The following is an 18,414-nucleotide window of genomic DNA, read 5'->3' as shown; positions in this document are numbered from 1 at the left end:
ATATTTAGGGACCCAGGTGGCGCTGTGGGTTAAACCACTGAGCCTAGGGCTTGCTGATCAGAAGGTCGGCGGTTTGAATCCCTGTGACGGGGTGAGCTCCCGTTGCTCGGTCCCAGCTCCTGCCAACCTAGCAGTTCGAAAGCACATCAAAATGCAAGTAGATAAATAGGAAACGCTATAGCGGGAAGGTAAACGGCGTTTCCATCGGCTGCTCTGGTTTGCCAGAAGCGGCTTTGTCATGCTGGCCACATGACCTGGAAGCTATACGCCGGCTCCCTCGGCCAATAATGCGAGATGAGCGCGCAACCCCAGAGTCGGTCACGACTGGACCTAATGGTCAGGGGTCCCTTTACCTTTACCTTTAAGGAGATATTTGGACCTTATATTTGGTGCTTTTGTTTTCTCTATTTATTTTGCGGGGTTTTTTGTTTGTTTTGAGGCTTTTTCAGTTAATTTGTTTTTGTGACTCTGTGGATCCCAGTTCAGCTACTGATTGATTGGATTGATTGATTGATTGATTGATTGTGTGGCTGCAGAAATGGATAAAAGCCCCCCCCCCCATCCAAACAATAACTATAATCAGGGCAGGTAAGAATTTTTTAAAAAGTTTAATTTTTATTATCTACAATACTGTCTTATTTATTTTATAGTACTGTACAGTACATTGATTATTGCTTTCATTTTATGGATCAAAGGTCTCGTTAGATAGTAAAATTCATGTTAAATTGCTGTTTTAGGGGTTGTTTTTAAAAGGCTGGAACGGATTAATCTGTTTTGCATTACTTTCAATGGGAAAGCGTGCCTTGGTTTTGGAACGCTTTGGTTTTGGAAGGGACTTCTGGAACGGATTAAGTTTGAGAACCAAGGTAATAATAATAATAATAACAACAACAATAATAATAATATATTATTTATATCCCGCCCATCTGGCCGGGTTCCCCCAGGCACTCTGGGCGGCTTCCAACAGAATATTAAAATACAGAAATCCATCAAACATTAAAAGCTTCCCTAAACAGGGCTGCCTTGAGATGCTTTCTAAAGGTACCACTGTATGTTCGAATATTTCTTGCTCTCCGATTTCTGTGACCATTTACCAAACTTTCCGGTCACACCTTGTATATTTAAAAGGAGTGTCGTGCATATTTAAATCCTCACGTAAAATTATCCTTAGGCAGCGAGTGGCGGGAGTGGGGAGAATGGTTCATTAGAGAAGCATGTCATTTATTGTCCACTCTTGGTCAGATCCAGCTATTTTTGTCTGCTCAGGGCAGAGAGGAGACTCACCTGTGACAGGTGTTTTCATGAACCAGAAGACTCTGCGAATGTCGTCCAGGTTCTTCCACGACTCCGTCAGCTTGGAGAAGCCTTTCAGCCGCATCTCAAGTTCCCTGAGGGAAAGGAGCACAATCAACGGGGGGGGGGGGGCAGCTTTGAAATCTACTGACCGCACCCCGTTTTTCTCCATATGAGTCAACCGCATCTTGCCCTATTTAATTTCCAGGAAACGCCAGCAGGTGGCGTCACTGAGCACAGCCAGAAGGGCGCAGGCATGCATTTGATTGGTCAGAAAATCTGTGATGTTTGCCTTCAAGTTGGATAATTAAATGTCTGTGGAAATGGAAGGGGCACCTCTATAGGGATCTCTCAGTGGGCAGTTATGCCAGCATGCTAGCGTGAACAGTCAGAAAGTTTGATAAGTGGGGTTCGGCAAGCAAGATGTCTTATTGCCTGTATCTAATGATAATATTTATTTATTTATTTATTTGATTTGTCAAAAGATCTCAGGGTGGTTCACAAGATAAAAATATAAGATAAAAGCACAAATAAATAGCTAATCCAGAAGCAACAAAACAATAACCCCTCTCCCACAAACACATTTAGAAGTCTATAGAACAGTAAGCAGCCAAAGGCCTGTACTATATTTTGCGTGGACAGGCGGAGTCCCCCAAAACCCCAGGCTACCCCTGAGCGGAATAATGACTCTAGACAACGTGTTATGGGATTCAAATTGGCCACAACTTTATTAAGATTCCGGTCTAGGGAGACCTTGGCTCAGGCATTAGGTGTTTATCCTTCCCAGTCCCCAGAGCCGGGGATCTGGGGGACTTCAGGGTTATCCAGAATGTGTGGGGATTGGGCTGGCTCTGGAGAACAAGCAGAGAGAGAGCCCCCCCCCGTTCGCCGCCGCTGGAGGGGGAGAGCAATGACAACCTCTCGGTGTGTGGTCAATGCCTCTCCCCAAGACCCCTTTAACGGGGGTACCCTGATCTTGACGACGCAAAGGGGGTGAGGTCACCGCCTCACGCCCATAGCTGCCAAGTTCCGGCCTGAGAAATAAGGGACTGGACCGGAAGTAGAAGACTGGAAGTAGCGCTGCCGCCATTTTGGAACTGGGCGGAGCATGCTCAGAAGCTACTTTTGATGCTGCTCTGCCCTGTTCCAAAATGGCCGTCGCACCAGAAGTCACGCTGCAGCCATTTTGGAACTGGGCAAAGCAGCACCAAAAGTCGCTTCTGAGCATGCTCCACCCAGTTCCAAAATGGCCGCCGCGCCAGAATAAACCGGGGGGAAACAAAAAAATCCGTTTTTTTCCGGCTGGGAACAGCTGGAAAAACGGGGGTTTCCCGGGGAATACGGGAGACTTGGCAGCTATGCTCACGCCCCTCCCTTCAGGAAGATAGCCTAAAGGATTCTGCCCAAGACCTAAAACTGTCAAAGTTGTGACGTATTGCTACAGGAAAGGCGAAACCTGCCAATGCAGGGAAATTCCTTTCCGGCCCTTCAACAGTGGCCCTGACGTAGCAGCGCCTGCGTACCTGTGATAAAGAGAGGTTAACCTGCCAAAAAAAATTTTTTTTTAATGAGGGTGTGGCTGTGGAGGGTGGGAGAAGCTCTGGAGCCGACTGCTGCTTAGCAGGTAAGATTCAAATCCTATTGTGTGAGCTGGACAGTCCCTCCCCTTACCTGGTCAGTCCCCTGGCAACACCTCCCCAGGTGAGATTGGACGATTGGCTGGGGTAGGCGGAGACCCCAGGTATCCAGCCTGGTAAGGTAGTGCCAGATCTGAACTACCAGTGAGGGATCCAGGGGAGCTGCGCACACGACCACGCAAAAGTCGCCCCCCATTTAATGTGGGGAGCGGTCATTTCACTCATAAAAATCATCATCATTTTTATATGAATCAATGCAGAAATAATATTGTCCCTTATTTCTGTGGTGAAGAAAAATGAACCCAATAATATTAGAGGATTTATATATCTATTGCATTAATATCCCCACCTTTTCCTCCATCTCAAGGCGGTATATATGGTTCTCCTCCCACTCCTCATTTAATCTCCACAACAACCTTGCGAGGTAGGTTAGGCTGAGAGGCAGTGGCTGGCTTCGCGGCCAAGTGGGCATTTGAACCCTGGTCTCTCCCAGGTCCTAGCACAGCCATCCCCAAACTGCGGCCCTGCAGATGTTTTGGCCTACAACTCCCATGATCCCTAGCTAACAGGACCAGAGGTCAGGGATGATGGGGATTGTAGTCCAAAACATCTGGAGGGCCGAAGTTTGGGGGTGCCTGCTTTAGGCTATCTTCCTGAAGGGAGGGGCGTGAGGCAGTGACCCCACCCCCTTGGCGGTGTCAAGATCAGGGTACCCCCATTAACGGGGTCTTGGGGAGAGGCATTGACCACACACTGCTCTAACCACTACACCACCACAAGGTCTTTAAGTCTGTGGCATCTAAAACTATCCATCTGCATCGTGTTTCTCTCCTCAAAGCAGCCCCGTGATGACGAATCTCGGGGGAGAGTGAAGGAGGCGCAGAGCACGGGGGCAGGAATTTCTCTTGGCGTTTTGCCGCTGTGAGCCTTGAAACTTTGCCAAGGTGGCAGGGGAGAAGGTGCAGGCGGTTCAGCCAAGTCTCAGATTCCAAGCATCTCTGACCCAGATTGACAGGTTAGGCAAGAGATGCTGATGGTATCGCTGCTCTCAGGCAGGGCTGTCTGGGCAGTGTGGGTTGAAAAAAGCAGAGGTGCCCTGGGATTGTGAAATGTGGCACTCCTGGAGAACGGGATGGTTCACCTGTTTGCTTGGGATGGGGTGACGTGGTCGGAAGGAGGCTGCCAAGCTCCACACCAGCTCAGAGACCTTGGCATGATCAAAGCACACAATGGGCCGGAGCTCAAACGGCAGTACAGTGGTACCTTGGTTCTCAAACGCCTTGATTCCCAAACACCAGAAACCTGGAAGGAAGTGTTCCGGTTTTCAAACGTTTTTCGGAAGCCGAACGTCCGATGTGGTTTTTGGCTATTGTTTCCCGAGCACCTGCACCAATCAGAGGCTGCGCCTTGGTTTTCAAACATTTCTGAAGTCAAACAGACTTCTGGAACGGATTAAGTTTGGCGCTTTTGTTATTGCTGTATTGTTTTCAATACTTGATTGGGAGCAGCCCAGAGTCAGGGCCGGCGCGTCCATTAAGGCGAACTAGGCAGTTGCCTAGGGCGCCAAAATGGAGGGGGCACTGGCACGACGGGGAGCGCTGCTGGCTTCGCAGGACTCGCTCTGCCGCATGGCCGCTGCACCCCGACGCCACCTACCCGCGTCCAGGGCAGGCGGCAGCAGCGGTGCCGGTGCAGCCCAGGCGTGCCCGGAGCGCCGAGGGCAGCAGCATGTGGAGGACACGTGGGGCGAGAGCAGCCCCTTCCTGCGGCACGCGCGCACCAGAGCCAGGCCTTTGGCTCCAGGCGCTGTTGCCACGCTCTACTTCTCGGGCAGGTGGGAGCAGCTGCTGTTGTGCCCGGGGGTCCGTGGCTGAAGCCCGAGGGCGGCCAGAGCAACCCAGCCGTCGACGTTGCAGTTAAGTGGGAGGGAGGCTGGGAAGGGAAGGGGGTGAAGGCTGGGCCAGGCCTGCAGGGAGGAGGCATACGCCCCGGGGGGGGGGAGCGCCAGAAGGTGGTCTCACCTAGGGTGCAAAAAACCCTATCACCAGCCCTGCCCAGAGGGAAAACTCAGCCAGATTGGCGGGGTATAAATATGTTGTTGTTGTTGTTGTTGTTGCTGCTGCTGCTGCTGCTGCTGCTATTTATTTTGCATTTTTGAGGCTTTTTTGGTTAATTTGTTTTTGTGACTGTTTTTGAGCTGTGGAACCCAGTTCAGCTACTAATTGATTGATTGTGTGACTGCGGAAATGGATAAAAGCCCCTCATCCAAACAATGACTATCATCAGTGCAGGTAGGGGAAAAAAATTAATTGTCTTATTTATTTTATAGTACAGTACATTGATTATTGCTTTCATTTTATGGATCAATGCAGGGGCGTAGCCAGGATCAAAACTAGGGGGGGGGCAAGCCATGGTTGTTCAGGGGCGGGGACAAGGCACAGAAGGGGAGGGGCCACAAAGTGGGCGGGGCTAAAGGGCCAACGGGCCTGATGACATCGTGGCGGTGGCAGCAGAGGCCACCTTGTGCTTCTGGGGCTGGTAGCGTTGGCGGCTACCCTGCTTGGCTGGAGAGGACGGGAGGGTCGGGCAGGCGAGAGGGGGTGGCAGGGCGGGCGAGGGCGAGGCAAGACACGGCCGCAGCCACAACGGCTCCGAGGCGTTGCTGCATATCAGCATAATATTTCAACCATGGTTCAAGCCCCACCTTAGGAAAAAAATCCTGCATTGCAGGGGGTTGGACTAGATGACCCTTGTGGTCCCTTCCGACTACAATTCTATGATTCTATTGATATATTACCATAGCATATGCATCATTCTGCTTTCTTGAATTGTCCTACTCCTAGGCATAGCATCCAACTCCTAGAGGCCTAGGTGCCCCCCCCCAATTACTGGTAAATACCGTATTTGAAAGAGTCATCCCCCCATGTTGATGGGCTTTCTATGTGGGGCTTATCTGCCCCCCCCCGTATTTTATTAAGGATGGAAGAGGGAGGGAAGGAAGGAAGAAATAGAGAGAGGGATAACTCATATTTGTGGGTGCCTCTGGGTGACGCTGTGATGCTGGAACTCTGCATGTACAGGAGCCTTGTAAGCAGCTTTCTCTCTGCTTGATTTACAGCAGGCACGTCCAACAGGTAGATTGTGATCTACCAGTAGATCACTGGATGTCTGTGGTAGATCACTGGTAGGTCACTGGCACCCCTAAAAAAAGCTCACCCAAAATTATCCTCCTCCCTCAAAAAAGTTGAACTATGACCTGAAGCCCTAAACAAAAATGGGCCTCCCTCCCTCCTAAAAGAAGCTCAACAAGTTTGACCTAAACCCCCCAAAACAGGGCTTCCCTCCCTTTAAAAAAAACTCAACAGCTTTGACCTGAACCCCCCAAAAGGGGGTAGATCACCCCCAGTTTTAAACTCTGAGTAGATCAGAGTCTCTTGGGAGGTGGCCACCCCTGATTTACAGTATACAGATGCAGGCGGAGGGGCAGACTGGAACACCAATGCTTTTTATAAACATCACTGTGTCTGTCAAAGCTACAGCCTCCCCCCCTTCTTATTCACTTCTTTTTAGCCTTGCAGAGCCACCTTAGTCAAATTGAATCCTCTGAGTCTGCACCCTCATTAAATCGCCAATAGAACTCTTAATGCTCCTGAATGCTCATTAACAACTCCCACTTAAGAACAATAGGGTGAAATGGTCAGCTATCGAATCTTGCCTGGGGATATATGCTCCATTGTCTTAACTGCTTAACTACTGGTAGCCACTTTGCTTTATTTATTTGATGTGTTTTTGTTACTGCTGTGTCCCCCCCCCCCAGCAAGCGGAGACTTAGCTGCTCTTGCTAAAGCAAAGCTCTTTCCACTTCAGTTTTTGGAGGGGAAAAGTGCTGGTTATGGTCTGTAAAATACATTAATTTTTTTGCTTCTAGGGGGGGCAGCTGCCCCCTCCTGCCCCCCCTGCCTACGCCCATGGATCAATGGTTTCGTTAGATAGTAAAATTCATGTTAGATTGCTGTTTTAGGGGTTGCTTATAAAAGTCTGGAACGGATTAATCCGCCTTGCATTACTTTCAATGGAAAAGCGCGCCTTGGTTTTGGAACGCTTTGGTTTTGGAACGGACATCTGGAATGGATTAAGTTTGAGAACCAAGGTACCACTGTATCTGTGCTACAAATTGGTTTCAAGTTTCTGGTCCTCATTTTTTCCTTACTTTAGTTTTTTTAAACTAGTGGGAAGCGCCTGGCACTGCCCAAGGATCTTTAGGAAACATTAGGAATATTGGTATTTTTAAATGGGTAGCGTAATTTGTGAATTTGGACCAGTCACGCCTGAAATTGGGTGAAGTTAGGTCACCGGCATGGTTTATTCCACCAAATGGCGCATGACAGCTAAATGTCCACGACTACCCTGAGAACCCTCATGCCACATTTGGTAGGTATATCTCGATAGGCAGCTGAACCAAGGCAAAAGGTAGGCGATGCCATGCCAAAGTCATAGTTCTGTCCGCCATCTTGAATCAAAATGGCAGCCAGCATCGAAAGCATTGGCAAGGAACACCACCCCACCTTGGAAATTATTGTGCTGAATTTGGAGACAATATCTCAAGAGGCGTCTGAACTTATGCCAAAAAATGGACGACGCCACGCCAAAAGTGATGTTTCGGTCCTCCATCTTAATTTAATTTCTGGCTTCTGACAAATTTGAGAGTGAAATCACAGCCGTCTCTCTCTCTCTCTCTCTCTCTCTCTCTCTCTCTCTCTCTCTCCCCCCTTATGAGAAAATAGGGCTACAGATCCCACCCCCTGCTCCCGATCCACGCAAGCCCCATGGCCAAAGCAACTCACGATTTGACGGTGCGCAGGGCAAAGACAGAGGACTTGGTGAACAAGTACTTCGAATTGGAATCCAGATCTTCGGTGCTTTTCGCGTCGACGCACCTCGGCCAGCCTGGGGCGTACTCCTTCCAGCTGCAGCAAACAAAGAAGAGCCCGGTGAGGGGGGAGGAGGTCACCCAGAAGGAAGTCCATCTTTGAGCAACTCAGAAGTCAGCTATGGAACTCATTGCCACAGGATGTCGCGATGGCCTTTAGCCCTGTTGAGCTAATGCTATTGTTCGGTTTCTGATAATTGGTTCTCATGGGAAACTTACAGATTCTTGCCTCACACAATTAACTCAAGGCAGTGCCAATTTACTCTTGGCAGAAAGCCAAGGTCTGCCTGGCCTGGCAACAACTCTCTCATTGGTTAATGACCAGCACTGAACTCTGTTATCTGGGAATGCTAGCACAGTTGTTTCTTGTGGGTGTTAGGAGTAGGAGTGCTGCGTATGGTTGGAGAGAGAGAGAGAGTAAGGATTTATTTTGCTTTGCTTTGTATGCAGAGGTTTTCTTTTCTTTTAATAAATCCTGTAAATAGTTATTCTGCGTCTAGCCGACTAATCATTTCCACCTCTACTAGCTTCTGCGCTGTGCAGGAAAACTCTGCTACTAGAGCTATGCCTGACACTTCAAAATTCTAAGAGCTATGATTCCAAGTCCGTGTGGCAGTTAATTGTGGACCTGGTCCTGTTCACATCTGCAAGCTTTTCGCGGTGCTCACACAACACCACCCTCCTCAAAATTCCATCCCATCTTATTTATGGAGCAATGACCATTTCTGTGGAGAATCCAATAAATTAAAAGACCAACAATCACGGACTCAGTAAATCCTGCCAGGCAAAAGCTCTCAAGGAAGGAGCCCTCCGGGGCCAGTAAGGGATGCAACGTAGGAGAGAGGTCATGGCTTGTAGAGAGAGTTCCAGGAGCCATAAAGAGAGGCTTTGAAGGGCCGCATGCGTTTCCCGAGGGCCAGAGGTTCCCTGCCCCCATCTCAGCCTAAAGAGATGTGTTTTACTGACCCATAGGATTCCTGCCGTTTCTTCAGCTCTTCCTTGCGATGCTCCACGAGTTGGGGGTTTCCTTTGTCATCGCAAACCGTTTTGGCTGGAGGGACAGAGATAGGGAGAGAGAGAAGAGGAGACCAGGTAAATGGTAATTAATCTAATGAGCCAAATGAGAAGGAGGGGGGGGAGTGAAGGGAGAGATTTGCCAATTGTGTTATTGAGCTAAATCTGATCATATAGTCTGCATTGTATAATTCTGAGTGCATGGCTTAGCCACCCCCACCCCCAATTGCTCTCTTTGCCTCTCTGTGTGCCAAAGGGTAAGCCAGACAGAATGCCTTGCTAAGCTATCAAGGCCGGATGACTGTCTTGTCTGACGCTATCAGTCTGACGCACAGAGAACAGGCACTCAAGGCTGCTGGAAGATGCTACCGGGGTAGCATGAGTCAGCATGTGTTTATGCAAAGGACCGGACACAGGAAGATCATTATATGTACTTGTGACCCCCTTGCGTGCGCACATTTACAGAGGAGGGGGAAAGGAGCCCAAGAAAGTGTATAAGAAGCTTTGCAATTTGTGTTTCTCTACTCTTGTCGTGAGCTGATCACCTAGAGTCTCTTATTAATAAGAAATTAAATTCTTTCTCTGAATTCAACCCCCGGTGTCATTTTTGACTGTCTCTGTCCTGCCTGGGCGCAACTTAAAGGACCCTTAGTAGCTGATAAGGCTACAGGGGGAAGCTTGCCTACGAGCCGTACTCTTTGCCAGCAAAGCCCTGCTGCTTCCTAACACGCTGTAGTTACTCCTGAATGATGTGCCCTCTGCACATGCCCAGAGATACCCTCTCTCCATTCCATTAGACCGTTTCCGTGGATGAATCCATGGCGATTCTATGAACGTGTGCTTGTGTGCAAGAGAAAGAGAGAGAGAGCAAGACGTCTCAAACCTGGGAAGTAATTCATTCCCATTCGCACTTAAGACAGATTTTGTGTGTGTGTGATTTGTACAAACTGATGCACAGCCACCCTTTGAAATTTGCACTTCTCTGAGCTTTTGCAATGCAGCCAAGCAATATGTAGCCGAAAATGCATGTGTCGGAGAAAACAGCATTGAGAAAATGTCCGTACGAGGCCAAACCACATGCAAAGAGGGAATATTTCACATTAACACGAGTTTTCACGAGGTCTCGCGTTTTTGCTCTAGCTTGTAAACTGGTGTGGAAAGGTGGAGGGCTGAATTTAAGCCTGGGAAAATGAGAAACCAAGCAAAATTGACAGTCTCCCATCCCGGATCGAGCCCCTCCTTTTGCTTGCTGGTTATAGTTCTGGTTACCATTACCAAACCAGCACGGACACAAGCAACAGCAACGCTTCTCCTCCATCGTCTCTCCATCACTGCTTCTGCAGAATGAAAACCCACAAAGCTTTGGGCCTGCTTGGTTCAGTGAACACCCACCCCCAATCCCTGGGAAGGGAGAGAGGGGACCAGTACCTGCCCCCTCCCTCAGGGTCAAGGTGCAGGAGCCCTCCAGCCACTGGTAGGAAGGGAAGTTGTACGTCTCCCCCTGTGGGGTCGTCACCCTGACGAAATTGCAGAACCAGTTGTCCGTGGGGAAGAATAAGTACGGCTCCTTGTGCAGGCGGATCAGATGGATGGGGCCCAGGTCCTGTTCGATCAGCACCTCGTAGTCGTCTACCTAGACACACAAAGGGAAACCTGGTCTGGAAGGGGAGCTTTAAAAGTGCAATGCACTAGATTGCAAAAGAAGAAGAAGAAGAAGAAATACAGAGATTCCTCTCCAAACACCCTTTCACCCAGCCAAAAACTTCGGGTCAGCACTCAGGCAGAGCTCGGATTACAGGGGAGAGAAGAGGGACCTAAAAGTAGGCACCCTCTTTTTCCTAAGGTCTCTCAGCTACAGAGGTACCTCGGTTCTCAAACGCAATCCGTTCCCGAAGACCGTTCAACTTCCGAAATGTTCGAAAACCAAGGTGCAAAAGGCAGTCTGCAATTTCAATTGGAATAATTGAAAAAACATGCCGCAGAAGCCGTTCGACTGCAATACCTGCCATACCAGGCTTGAAATAGCAGACCGGAAGTAGCGCTGCCGCCATTTTGGAACTGGGCGGACCATGCTCAGAAGTGACTTTTGATGCTGCTTTGCCCAGTTCCAAAATGGCCGCCGCGCCAGAAGTCGCACTGCAGCCATTTTGGAACTGGGCAAAGCAGCATCAAAAGTCGCTTCTGAGCATGCTCCGCCCAGTTCCAAAATGTCCGCCGCGCCAGAACAAACCAGGGAAAAACAAAAAAAAATCCGTTTTTTTCAGCTAGGAACAGCTGGGAAAACGGGGATTTCCCGGGGAAAACGGAAGACTTGGCAGCTATGTCGACTGCTGAGGCACGTTCGAAAACAGAAGCAATTACTTCCAGGTTTCCGGCGTTCGAAAACAGAAATGTTCCGCTTCCAAGGCGCTCAAAAACCGAGGTACCACTGTACTGATATGGGGAAGCAGGAATTTGGCTAAATCTAATGAATGAGTGAATCCTTTCTTTCCTGCTTGGTTCCAAGGCCCTTGATCACCTTGATCTGTCCCAAGTTGCCAACGGCGCCCTTAAACAGATAAACCTGGTGGGTCACTAGGGGCCCCAAACACCACATTTCATTGTGTGGGGGCTACAGAGTAGTGTGTACTGGAATTGTCTTTAGAAATCTGGTTTTGCACTTTGTTTCAGTGGAAGCAGAATTGCTTCCACACCATCACCTCCATCTCACTAAATTGGCGGGGGTGGGGGGTGGGGTGGGCAGGAGGCCGCCGTTCCCTGGTTCTCCTCAGGTGCCAAAATGTCTTGGATTGATCCTGTGGACAGCTCCAAGCAGGGCCGGATTTAGGTTTGATGAGGCCCTAAGCCAGGCATCCCCAAACTTCGGCCCTCCAGATGTGTTGGACTACAATTCCCATCATCCCTGACCACTGGTCCTGTTAGCTAGGGATCATGGGAGTTGTAGGCCAAAACATCTGGAGGGCTGCAGTTTGGGGATGCCTGCCCTAAGCTACCGAAGGTAATGGGGCCCTTTATATGTCCAGCTGTCCTTTGTCAACAACAAATTGTCGCTGTTTTTGTGTGTTGAATATATGCTATACAGTGGTACCTCGGTTTATGAACACAATTGGTTCCGGAAGTCTGTTCATAAACTGAAGCGTTCATAAACTGAAGTGAACTTTCCCATTGAAAGTAATGGAAAGTGGATTAATCTGTTCGAGACGGTCTGCAGAGTACTTAAACTGAAGCGTTCATAAACTGAAGCGAACTTTCCCATTGAAAGTAATGAAAAGTGAATCAATCCGTTCCAGATGGGTCTGCGGCGTTCATAAACCGAAAATTCATAAACCGAGGTGTTCATAAACCGAGGTTCCACTGTATAGGATTTATGGACCTAATAAGTATCTAAAGCCATTTGCACATAACAAAATATGTATTTTATCAAAGTTTATTTGGTTTTTTATCTTATATATTGGAAATTTACATTCAGTTTTTTTTCCTTTAAATTTTTTTGCGGCCCCGAAGAGAGTGGGGCCCTAAGCTATATAGCTTGTTTAGCTTGTACATAAATCGGCACTGGCTCCAAGCAAAGCTCTTGGTCCTTTAATGACCATTTGCTCCCATATTGCCCCCTAGAAGCAATTTCTGGAGTTATTTCTCCATGGGATCTTCTGCCTCCTCCTCCTCCTCCTCCTCCTCCTCCTCCTCCTCCTCCTCCTCCTCCTCCTCCTCCTCCTCCTGGCCTTGTGGTGAATACCATTAACCGCAATCTAGAGCAAACAGCATCTCTGTCGTTTGGGAAAGGATTAGGCAAACGCAAGGACGAGAGGTTGGTCAACAGCTCTTCCTTACTCTATGTAGGCCAGCCTTTGCAAATGAGGCCACTGGATTTATCATCGGAAGATGTGAGACAGATGTTGTTGTTGTTTAGTCCATTAGTCATGTCCGACTCTTCATGACCCCATGGACCAGAGCACGCCAGGCACTCCTGTCTTCCACTGCCTCCCGCAGTTTAGTCAAACTCATGTTCATAGCTTCAAGAACGCTGTCCAACCATCTCGTCCTCTGTCGTCCCCTTCTCCTAGTGCCCTCCATCTTTCCCAACATCAGGGTCTTTTCCAATGATTTTTCTCTTCTCATGAGGTGGCCAAAGTATTAGAGCCTCAGCTTCAGGATCTGTCCTTCCAGTGAGCGTGAGACAGATAAAGTCCTCCTTCACCCAGTTCAACTGTGGAACTCCCTGCCACAGGAGATAGGGGTGGCCACCAGCCTAGATGGCTTGAAAAGAGGATTAGGCAAATTCATGGAGGAGGAGGGGGTGGGCGATGGCAGCGATGTTTCTGAAGACCAGTTGCTAGAAACCACAAGTGGGGAGAGTTTTGCTCTCGTGCTTGGATCCTGCTTGTTGGTTTCTTACAGGCATGATCTGTGAGAACAGGATGCTGGCCTAGATGGAGCTTGGCCTGATCCAGCGGGCTCTTATTATTTTCTTACGGCCCATGCATGCATAAGCTAAGTTACCCACCGGTGGCCTAGAAGTCATGAAAGACCACCCATTTCTGCAGCACCCTCTTCCAGTCTAAAAACAACCCAGGGACAATCTTTAGGGGTTCTGGAGAGAGAGAGTTGGCAAGATGGGACATAGTCCTTGTGCAGAGTCAGACCACTGGTCCATCAAACTCAGGATTGTCAAGGTGGATCTGGCAGGGTTTCTGATGCGAGTGTTTTGTAACCCTGGTTGGAGATGCTGGGGACTGATCCTGGCATCCAAGGCTCTACCCCTGAGCTACAGGAAAGAGAGAGATGTGCTGGCGGCCCAAAGCGCTACAATAAATGTGATAATGTAAATGTGAGTGTGCTTCTAATAGAGAAGTTATGGTTACCTGTCGCTTTACGAAACTGATGATTTTGCAAGTTGCCACACACACACACACACACACACACACACACACACACACACCAATTGGGGCGGGAATTCTGTACAGCTAATATGTGAATCACAAAGATACAGCTCAAAGCTAGAACGTAAGTTGCTACATGGTGCAAATGGCTACACGTAACACAGTTTCTCAACATGCACACTAACGCAATTTAGCAGAACACGGCGGGAATCAAAACTTAACCAGCAGAAATGGTCAGTGCTTATTGCACATGTGTATTAAACATGAAATGGGGCATGATTGGTGAGAATTGAAATGCTTTGTTTGGAATTTTATAAATACCACTGCCTGGACTTGCAGTTTGGGGGAATGATCCGACTTTGGGGAATGATCCCACTGCAACCTATTGCTTTGCAAAAAACAACACTGGACTCCTAACTCCCCGCGTTTCTGAGTTTTATTGGCGTAAACTCAGGAGATAAGCTATTTTTTTGGCTTACAGCACACACACACACACAGAGAGAGAATGGGGCTGTAAAAAGATGAGTGAAAAGAGAAGAGAGTATCAGAAGGAGCGCCATGCCTTGACTTTAAGGGACGTTTCCCTGGGGAAAACATCTTGCACAGAAAGCAAGAAGAAGAAGAATAGTTTGGATTTGATATCCCGCTTTATCACTACCTGAAGGAGTCTCAAAGCGGCTAACGATCTCCTTTCCCTTCCTCCTCCACAACAAACACTCTGTGAGGTGGGTGGGGCTGAGAGACTTCAGAGAAGTGTGACTAGCCCAAGGTACCACCCAGCAGCTGCATGTGGAGCAGCGGAGACGCGAACCCAGTTCCCCAGATTACGAGTCTACCGCTCTTAACCACTACACCACACTGGCTCTCTGGGGTACGGCTTGTAGTTGGCTTTTGTCTGCCTCGAGAGACAACGGAGTGTGCCTTCGGAGATGGAGCCAAACACCTGGAGAATCGTAGCAGCACCTGCAGAGACCGGGAACTCGTAACCGCTGTTGTTTTTGCTGCATTAGCAGCGCTGAAGCGACTTCCCCAGAGCACACGCCTGGGCAGTGTGTTTGGAGGCCTGGGCTGCCCAGATGACAAGACCCCCCTCGCTCTCAGCCTCGTTGATGTGGTCCAAAGGGAAGCAAAGCAAGATGTCTGGCACCAGCTCGGCTGCAGGAGCATACCTGCCAAGTTGCTGTCAGAGAAATAAGGGACCGGGCCGGAAGTAGCGCTGCCGCCATTTTGGTACTGGGCGGAGCATGCTCAGAAGTGACTTTTGATGCTGCTTTGCCCAGTTCCAAAATGGCCGCTGCGCCAGAAGTCGCACTGCAGCCATTTTGGAACTGGGCAGAGCGGCATCAAAAGTCGCTTCTGAGCATGCTCTGCCCAGTTCCAAAATGGCCGCCACGCCAGAATAAACCGGGGGGAAACAAAACAGGAACAGCTGGAAAAACGGGGATTTCCCGGGGGAAACGGGAGACTTGGCAGCTATGTGCAGGAGTCGCCGGAAGAAGGCGAACGCGGTGCCGTCCAACTGCTTCGGATTTGTGTAGAGTTTACTCCTGAGCTTGGAGAGGTCCCACAAGGTCAATGTGCCTGGCTGTTTACGAGGAGGAGCAAGCGGTGCGGGCCCTGCTCCCTCAGAGCTTACAATCTCACATTTAATACCAGTGAGGTGGCAGAGGAGGGGGAAGATAGCGAGGGAATCAGGGAGAAAGATGGGCTTAATACTTGAGAAGTACATACTGTTCTAGGCTCAGTGGCAGGAGGGCAAGGAGGGCAGAGTGTGTGGGGGTGTTGTGCCAAAGACTTCATTACAAAGGAGGGCAAGGCATTGTTATTATTATTATTATTATTATTATTATTATTATTATTAGGCACTCCGTGGCTACTAGCCACAATGTCTGTTGACTGCCTCTGTTGTTGGAGGTGGTGATGTGCCTCTGACTCCCAGTTGTTGGGGATCCCGAGCGCAGAGAGTGTTCTCGCACTCAGGACCCGTTTGCGGCTTCCCTTGCGGGCATCTGGTTGGCCACCGTGAGAACAGGAGTCTGGACTAGGCTCTTCCAATGGTGTTATTTTTTTACCCCGATTTTCAAACGTTGTGCCCAGGGCTTTTACATTCTTGCATCAAAAGGGACGCTGTTAAGTCTTGCAGACACAACTTCAGCCAATAATCTTAATTGCCAAATCTAGAAGTTAACTTGCCAGGACAGGTGTGGTGGTGGCAGTGGGAACAGTCTGTGCAATGCTGGGCGTCTGCGAGACCCAGGAAGGTCCATCAGGGCCAACGCTGGTCACCAGTATTCCTTTTCTCTTTCCTTTCTCTTTAAAGGTTTCTTTAAAAATTATTACAGTACTGTACTAGAATGGCAATCCTGCTATGAAACAAAGAAGCTGACTCAGGCTGTGGCCAGTGGCCATTTTCTTTCCCCCAAAATGCCTGGCATAGTAATAATTAATTAATTAATTATAATTTATTTATACCCCGCCCATCTGGCTGGGTTTCCCCAGCCACTCTGGGCGGCTTCCAACAAAAGATTAAAAATACATTAAAACATCAGACATTAAAAACTTCCCTAAACAGGGCTGCCTTCAGATGTCTTCTAAACATCAGATACAGTAGTTGTTTATTTCCTTGACATCTGACGGGAGGGCGTTCCACAGGTCGGGCGCCACCACTGAGAAGGCCCTCTGCCTGGTTCCTGTAACCTCACTTCTCGCAATGAGGGAACCGCCAGAAGGCCCTTGGAGCTGGACCTCTGTGTCCAGGCTGAACGATGGGGGTGGAGAAGCTCCTTCAGATATACTGGGCTGAGGCTGTTTAAAGCTTTCAAGGTCAGCACCAACACTTTGAATTGTGCTCAGAAATGTCCTGGGAGGCAATGTAGGTGGAGCCAGGAACATTATGGGAAAATTAAAGATGTTTGGGTGATTGGAGGCTTGGCCAGTGCTGCTTGGCAGTTGATCCTAGCAAAAAGTGTGTGTGAGAGAGGGGGGGAGGGAGGAATGAAGGAAGCGAGGGAGGGAGGGAGGGAGAAAGAAAGAGAGAGAGACAGAGAGACAGAGGGAGAGAGAAAGGAAGGAAGGAAGGAAGGAAGGAAGGAAGGAAGGAAGGAAGGAAGGAAGGAAGGAAGGAAGGAAGAAACTTCCACTGCTTGCTACAGGGAGCTGGGACTTGAAGCCTGGCCACATCAGCCCCCACCGTGTGGGAATCCCCTGCAGTCAACCGACAGGAGACAATCAGCCAAGTTGTGTACCCCCAGCAGTAACTGGAAGAGGAATGACCTCTGGGCGAAGTGCCAAGAGAAGGAACGCCGCAACAACCGGACGCCTTCGTCTGCCCCAGCTGCAACAAAACATGTCTCTCCCGTTTCGGCCACGGCAGCCGCAGCAGGCGCCGCGACTCCCCAACAGTTTGACATCACCCCCAAAGTGGCACTCCTCCGTTGCCTCCTGAGACAGACGGGTGCCAACCGGGGTGGGAAGCCAGGGAGTACAGACATGAGCCAAATGACACCTTGACCAAGTCTCTACCAAGCATGGTGTTTCTTTCCTACAACCTCCTCCCGTTGAGACCTAGAAGCGACAGCGTATGTCACCCCCAAACAAGAAGCAACCGGTTACGCATTTACACCGCCCCACGAGCAGTGAGGAGCCCCGAGAGGATGCCCGGTTTGCCACCTTAACCCTCTCCCCCAGCCCTGATCCCCTCCCTTCTTGGTACTCACAGCCCCACGGACAAAATCTCTGCCCAGGTGGTCCAGGCGCTGCTTGGGGCTCTCCCCGCGAGCCCCCACCAGGGTGATGGAGACGGTGCTGTAGGTGCCCGCCAGCAAGATGTCACCTGTGGCCACCTGGACCTTGTAAGCAGCCATTTGGGAAGAGGCGAGAGGAGGCTCTGATGGCGTGGGTTTGTGCGGTGTCGGTGCCGAGGCAGGTATGAACAGCTTCGCCTGCTCCTCCTCGAGGGCTGTTGCACAGCACACACAAATACCCCGCCTCTCTCAACCCTCCTCCAGAGCGGTTTAGGCCACAGGCAGCTGCTGCGATGCGAAGGGTGGGGCTCAGATCAGATTCCCCAGTTGGCTGCAAAAGTTCTGCTGTGACCACTTCTAGGCTCACAGTGGCGACAATAAGACAGATTTGCTCCCAGAAAGAAATTGCAGAAAGACCCACACTGGCTGATTGTGTAACTGTTTCATAACCTTCGCCTCATTGGGACATCGCTGCGCCCTTGTGCATCCCTGCAAACACACACAAGCAATGTGTTGCAGGAAACTTGCTGGCTTAGACGAGCACAGCAAGAGCAAAATGAATATTGCAATACGTTTTCACATTTTGGTTGCTGTTGTTGTTGTTGTTGTCACAGAATTGTAAAGTTGGAAGGTGCCGTCAAATGTCATCTCGTACGACCCCCTACAGGGTCCCTGACAGACAGACATCCAACCCCTGTTTTAAAAACTCCAATAGAGGAGTATTCGCCCCCCTTTCCAGGGAGTCTGCTCCACTGTCGAACAGCTCTTACCATCGAGAAGTTCCTTAGTCTGGATCTCTTTTCTTGTCGCTTGATATTTGAAGATGGCTATACTTTGGCCACAGGGACCCAGGTGGCGCTTTGGGTTAAATCACTGAGCCTAGGGCTTGCTGATCAGAAGGTCGGCGGTTCGAATCC

At 49.6% G+C, this 18,414-nt stretch overlaps 1 protein-coding gene across 1 annotated transcript in view; it reads right to left on the bottom strand.

Annotated features, from left to right (window-relative positions):
- LOC118094999 (hydroperoxide isomerase ALOXE3) overlaps positions 1–17,861 on the bottom strand; it is a 35,167-nt gene extending 17,306 nt beyond the window's left edge. Inside the window, exons 1-5 of the mRNA XM_035135837.2 lie at positions 17,471–17,861; positions 10,303–10,507; positions 8,827–8,911; positions 7,775–7,897; positions 1,285–1,388 (exon numbers count right to left, since the gene is read on the bottom strand). Coding sequence (XP_034991728.2) covers positions 1,285–1,388; positions 7,775–7,897; positions 8,827–8,911; positions 10,303–10,507; positions 17,471–17,617 — 664 coding nt within the window. The 5' untranslated portion in view covers positions 17,618–17,861. The remainder of the gene's footprint in view (positions 1–1,284; positions 1,389–7,774; positions 7,898–8,826; positions 8,912–10,302; positions 10,508–17,470) is intronic.
- Positions 17,862–18,414: the final 553 nt, after the last annotated feature.

The sequence above is a fragment of the Zootoca vivipara genome, chromosome 13 (assembly GCF_963506605.1).
Source record: "Zootoca vivipara chromosome 13, rZooViv1.1, whole genome shotgun sequence".
NCBI classification, from domain to species: Eukaryota; Metazoa; Chordata; class Lepidosauria; order Squamata; family Lacertidae; genus Zootoca; species Zootoca vivipara.
The sequence above is the reverse complement of the archived record's forward strand: the minus strand, read 5'-3'. Positions and strand labels throughout refer to the sequence as shown.